This window comes from Nipponia nippon, unplaced genomic scaffold (assembly GCF_047370975.1).
Source record: "Nipponia nippon isolate SJK-2023a ecotype South Korea unplaced genomic scaffold, ASM4737097v1 scaffold_2, whole genome shotgun sequence".
Classification (NCBI taxonomy): Eukaryota; Metazoa; Chordata; class Aves; order Pelecaniformes; family Threskiornithidae; genus Nipponia; species Nipponia nippon.
Window position 1 is genome coordinate 121,677,882 of NW_028262336.1, and position 6,383 is coordinate 121,684,264.

The window sequence follows — 6,383 nt, forward strand, 5'->3', positions numbered from 1 at the left end:
GTATTTGATGATGGGTTTGTACATTGTTGGCATAACATGTTCTAATAAGTTTAACTTGAAAATCATTACGACAAATTATCTGCACAGATTTGTTCTTTTTTTCTTAATCAAAAGCCTGAATAATAAAAGCCTTCTTAGTAACATTTACATCCAGATCAGATATAACACATAACATGATAAATAGTCAGAAACACTATCCAGCTCCTCTGGGCTACCCTACACAAATCAGTCTAGCATTTGTTTGGCCCACTGAACAAATGAGTTATGGTGAACGCTGCTGAGTCAGCCGGGTACTAAGCACCAGCTTCCGATTCCCAACAGGCTACTTGTTAATGGCTGCCTCATGGATGTCAGATACCATTAATTACCATTAATTAGTGGTACCAAATACCATGATTAGTACCACTTCAACCTGTCAGTTCAGCCTATTTTGAACCCATGCAACAGCTTGTTCTCCAGTATGCGCTTCCTCAGCTTCCAAATGAGAATGCTGTGGGAGACGATGTCCAAAGCCTTGTTAGTCAAGGGTGTTACAGCCACTGCAACATCTCCACTGATACACATAGCCAGTCATTTCCTTAGAGAAGACAATCACCCTGATCAGTAATGATTTTTTTTTTTTTTAATTGACAAATCGTAAAAAAAATGCTGACTGTTCCTAACTATCTTTGTGTCCTTCATGTGTTTGGAAACAGGTTCCAGAAGGATGTTTGGTCACCCTTCCAGGGACTGAAGTGAAGCCGACCAGCCCACAGTCACCCCTGGTTGTCCTTCTTGCCTTACTTAAAGATGGGCACATCATCAGCCTTTTGCAGCCACCAGGGACCTCCTTCAATCACCAGAACCTCTCATAGACAGAAGCCTTGCAATCATAACATCCAGATCTTTCATGTAAATCCCACCCAGCCCCCTGGATTTGAATGCATCTAGGTTCTCTATGTAGACCACAACCTTCTATAAGGAAGAAATTTTTTACACTGAGGGTAGTGAAACACTGGAACGGGTTGCCCAGAGAGGTGGTAGGTGCCCCATCCTTGGAAACATTCAAGGCCAGGCTGGATGGGGCTCTGCGCAACCTGATCTGGTTGTAGATGTCCCTGCCCATTGCAGGGGGGTTGGACTAGATGACCTTTAAATGTCCCTTCCATCCCAAAGCATTCGATGATTCTATGATTCTGCTCTCTGCTGTCTTTCTTTAAACTGTGCAGGTATACACTGAGGTCCTGAAGCAACCTTTACCAAAGCTTATTGCCTGTTTTCATTTTGCACTTCAGTTCTCCAAGTATTTTAAGTACCTTCCGATTCCTTAAGTGCTCTAGTTTAAATACTACATACGCCATCAGGAAAAATATACTGAACAACACATGATGCCTTTTTTCAATTTTACACTTCCAAACAGATTCATCCTTTCCAGAGCTATGATTCAATGCTAAGGTCAAAGTGTCTGCATTTTCTGAGACTCACAGTTTGTTTTCCCCACTTGATAAAAGCAGATTTAGTTTAAAAAACTAAGAATATGGATCAAAATTCTCAAGTTCACATTTTTTTACGCTTTTAACAAGATTTTTGGATAGTGTATTAATAATTTTTTTCTGCAGTTCCTGCTTTTTTTTTGAATTTAGGGAAAAAAAAACCCAAAAACAAACCAGTATGAAGCATTTGGCCTGTTATCAAAGCAAACAGACAAACCAGACACCATTAATACCCTATGGCCAAGAAACTTTAGCATAATTGCAGAGCTATTTCATGCTGTCATCAATCTCAATGTTGCCTAGACTCTCACTCAAACATAATCTTCAGGAACTCTCCAATCTACTGAGAGCAACAAATACAAAATAAGATAAGGCCTATAGACTTAAAAAGCTAATTGATGTTAGAAATGAAACCTTTTGGGTTTAGAATAAATGTACAGAAATCAAATTTGTCAGCAATCCTGTGATGTTTATGATGCAGTTGCTGACTTACATGCTGAACACCAACATGTTACTAACCAGAGGTTGTATTTGTTTACTTTTTGTGTGAGTATATTTGTTCTTCTGTAGAAGATATAAATATCTACAAGAATGATTTTTTTTTTTTCATTTTCAGTGAAATACACAGCAAAATGAGAGGGTATTTCTATATTCCTAGAATTTTAGAAGTTTTGAAAGAACTGCATGGATGCACTAGAATGCAAAAAAGTATATTTAATTACAATTACACCATGCAAGGCTTAACCAACCATACACACACTGCGCTTGGACAGGGCCCTTCACCTTCTGAAACAGAAGGCAGGGTATAATGGGATCTCAAGCACCCAGTTAACAGCACAGTATCCAATATGGCCACGCCAAAGGAATTATCAGTTGTAACTATACATGAAACTCAGTGCCATGCAAACTTTTATCATTTCTAATACTACATTTTTAATATATTCATTTTCTACTTAGACTAGCTGCTCAAGCTGAAAGTTTAAGGAGACACTGGACAGATTATCAATCAAATGCAATTAATAGCAGTGTATCCCAAGTTCAGTAAAATCATCTCAGTCTGAGACAAAGCAAAGTTATCTGATGTTAGAGCTTCTGACAGTTGTGAGGAAGAACCAGACTCTTATACTGCATTAAATCAAGACTATGGAAAACCATAATAAAAAAGCATGATAAGCACTGGCAGTAACGCAGCTTGAGGGAAGTACACTTAACAGTACAACCACTCCAAAAAAGCAACTTCAGAAATGGGGAGGCGGGGAACAGAAGGGTTGTGAGTCTCTCCCTTCTCCTTCCTCCAGACATTCTGTACAAACCAAATACTTCCAAAGCATCTTAACAGCTCTGCTTTCAGAGGCTGTTCCTTGGAGCTGATGTTACCACTTTCTGGCTTTTGTGACTGATAAAATTGTTCAAAACCCAAGATGCACAGGGCTTACCGAAGGAATTGCTTGATGTTTTCTGCTTTCATTTCAGCCACAAGTTTCTGTCGCACATTTTGATAGACATCTGAAGAGTTGGGGTTTTTCTCGGTCAGTTTTGTAAACCATCCTGAAACACATTCAAAAAGCTTCCTACTTAGCAAGAACACCAGTCCTCACGTATTGGAGCCCATGTGCAACCTAAAGTACTGAACAGTCTCATTAAAACCACGAGGATGAACAGGGCTTAGAGCACCCTCTGTCAGTGTTTGCTGGCTCAAACATAGAAGTGAACCAGAAAAGTAAAAAATACTTTCATTGACTGAATTGACAAAAAAGTGACATAATTAGAAGAGCACACCCTCCCTAAATCTCTGGTAAATACAGTCTCCTTTTTAAGGCAGATTCATCTCTCATTAATTTTAAACTATAGTTTAAATTCTCAATTAACTGTTTGCAGTGGGAGGATTGAACTCCTGATGCTCATGATGAACTTCCCTTATTTAATTTATACATATATTTAAAGATATGTGCATAAGCATATTTAAAGTGAAGGTCAAGGACTCAGCAGCCTCCTGGCCAGCATTATAACAGTTACAGATTTGGAGAAGGGTGCAGTTAGTCTATTTAATAATTAAAGGAATAAAGTTAACTGTGACCCTAGTCAGTTTTGCAAAGTTAAAGATTTTTCAGTTGCCATAAAACTGAAAGGAGAGAGTATATCAACTGTATGAATTTGTCTTTAAAAAAAACAAATCCTTTTACTATTATAGCTAGTAAATCCCAATCTGGGAAAATTGTAATAATAAAGCCAAGTATATGTGCCGTCACATGCACAATACATATGACCTGTTAGACTGAAATGCAATTGTAGTAAGGCTCTGAACATAACAGAGATACGGGATCAGACCTGAGGTCCATCTTTCCCAGTACGCTCTTCTGGAGCATGGCCAAAAGATGATGTTCAGGGAAATGTATAAGAATAGCACAAGCACCAGAAATTTGCAGCTTAGAGATCTCCTAAATCAAACTAATGTTTTTTGTATTTAATAGCCCTCATGGATTTTTTTTTCATTCTTTAGTCCGAGGTGTGTGCTACAACACAAGCTTAAAAAGTACCGGTGCAGACGTGCAATTTTAGACTTAAAATCAAATGCCGCAAGTGACTGAAGAAAAGAAGCTAATGTTTAGTGAAGTTCATTGTGCGTGATGGAAAATTCAGCAGCTCCACTCTTGGCTGTCAGTCAAAACTCCTCCTCCTCTACATTCTGCCTTTAATTTCCAAAATAGCAACTGAATAGGAGCATTTAAATAGATCTTCAGTAAAAATCAGGAAATACAAATAAAAAAATAATCCTGGAGGTTTTGCAATCACTATTCTATTAATCTCTCCTCTTTGAATGTCTGACTGCCCGTTACGGGAAGCTGTCAGTTCACCAGGGCTTGTCTTGGGCTGAAGCATGCAGCCGTTCCATTCCTCACTCCCTAAAGAACAAAATTGCTACAGAGAACAACCTTTTAGAAAACCAGTGGGTCGGGTATTTTGTAACGTCCCTAAAAAGCAGTTAAAGCTCCCTGATGGGGAGTTAATCACAACAGGAGTCGCACATACGTATCTGCAGAGGGCAAAGGCTGCGGGCTGAGCCCCCATGGCCCTGTACTCACCTGCAAGAAAGCCAAGCAAGAAGCAGCCCAGCAGCCCAGGGCAGCCTAGCCATGTGCAGAGGGTGGCCTTGCTCCTGGCCATAGGGCACCAGTGGCCGGCAGCTCTGCAGGCTGCAAGGAGGGCAGGCAAGCAGCTGCCTTCCTCCTCCTCCTCTTTCTCCTCCTCCTCCTCCCTCTCCTCCTCCTCCCGCCCTCAGCCCCAGGGCAGTCCCGGCTTCTGATTCTCAGCTCTCCTCCTGCCTAACCAGCCTTAACCCCTGGATGATGAGAATATGATTTTCTGAGTGCAATAAACCCCTTCCATTTCTTAGTCTCACCCCGCAAGACAGCTTGTGTGTAGCTGTATGTTTATCTCTGCAACAAATATTCATCTAGACTGTGCACCAAGCAATGCACAAGTACTATTTTAAAGGTTCATTTCCATTATCAGGAAATGGTTTCGAAAGTTCCTGCTTTAGGCTTAATCACAATCAGTATTTGTTCCAGTGGAAGTGGCCAAGACATGAAATAGAGGAAGGGAAAACTTGTTTTCTCTTTACCAAGGAAGCACTGAATTGCTCCCCTTTGTAATCTGTGGTTACATTCATCCTTGGCAAGTGATGAATACTTAGAGCAGCTCAGAATACGATTTAGATTAGCCAACGGGGACATTTTCAGACATCATCCAATTTGCAACCGGGAAAAATTGCAAAATTATTTTGCATATTCGCTAACTTTTAACATTTTGGATTACAAGGTTCTTTTAGAATCAAATTTTCCTAGTCTAATTCAGCCAAATCCATCAGTATCTCATGGGAAAGGACAAAACTTCAGCCCAAAGAATAATTGAGATACTTTCACAGAATCATGCAATCATTTTATTTTGTACAAATTTACCCTGGCCCTGCACACCACTCCCTGCTGGTGAGTTCCTGCATGGCTATGCAGAAGTCAAGACTGACCTTTCTGGAACTGAGGACCTGCCCATCTGAGATCAGTTATCTGGCTGAAGGGCGGAAAGCCTTTCCAGGAGCCTGGACGTGCTCTGAGTTCTTACCACTCACTCCCATAAGAGTCCAAAGTAGATACATCTTGTGAAAGAAATGGCAATGCTCCAAGTATCAAAACTTTCTTAAATAGACTAGGTTGAGCTGAAAATATACAGAAACTACTGAAAAGACTGGTTAATGTCCTAATTACCTCACCAAGGCTTTTCAGAGATTAGAGAAGAATTACACCACTTGGGTATTCCGCACCAGTCCCAGCCACTGTCTTAAGCGTACGTCTGGATGTCTTTGTTCAAATGATAAGCACGTCCAGTTTTGTGATCTTTTTTTCTGTCATTTCCCAACTGCTCATAAGCCATCACAAATTCCGAACAGCAAGGACTTTTCACACCAACATCTCACTTGACATACACTAACCAGATGGAATTCCACCTACAGAACGTGTAAAGAATGAGCATATTGATGTATTATTAGCATTTATACAGCACCACAGGTGTAGGACTGGCACATAATAGACAGTAAAGTGACAAGGGCTTTTGGAGATTACTATCTAAATTAGACCTCACATGATGATAACATCAGTGGAGGAAGAAGGTAAGAATAGCAACAGTGGGAAAGTATGAAATGTATTTATTTCTATGCCCACATCTTTTTAAAGCTATGAGTATCAGCAATGCTGAACAATAGCAGCAACCAAGCGGCTTCTACCTCTTAAAATACAGTCCTAGTACTGTTATTAGTTGTGGCATGTTCTTACATTCCATGGATTGGCCACTGGTGGAATATATTATGTTCCATTTAAATGCAAGTGTAACATACAGTATAAATCTATGCCTTGAATC

General features: G+C 40.1%; 1 protein-coding gene across 4 annotated transcripts in view; it reads right to left on the reverse strand.

Annotated features, from left to right (window-relative positions):
* The window catches only part of NAALAD2 (N-acetylated alpha-linked acidic dipeptidase 2), a 34,759-nt gene extending 30,048 nt beyond the window's left edge, over nt 1-4,711 (reverse strand). For 3 of the 4 annotated variants that reach the window (XM_087755907.1, XM_087755909.1, XM_087755908.1), the window contains exons 1-2: nt 4,556-4,686; nt 2,909-3,020 (exon numbers count right to left, since the gene is read on the reverse strand). In XM_087755907.1, the coding sequence (XP_087612033.1) occupies nt 2,909-3,020; nt 4,556-4,637 (194 nt within the window). In that variant the 5' untranslated portion in view covers nt 4,638-4,686. Of the gene's footprint in view, nt 1-2,908; nt 3,021-4,555 lie in introns of all 4 variants that reach the window. The other variant, XM_009470375.2, reaches the window with a different exon arrangement.
* Between the last annotated feature and the right edge of the window lie 1,672 nt (nt 4,712-6,383).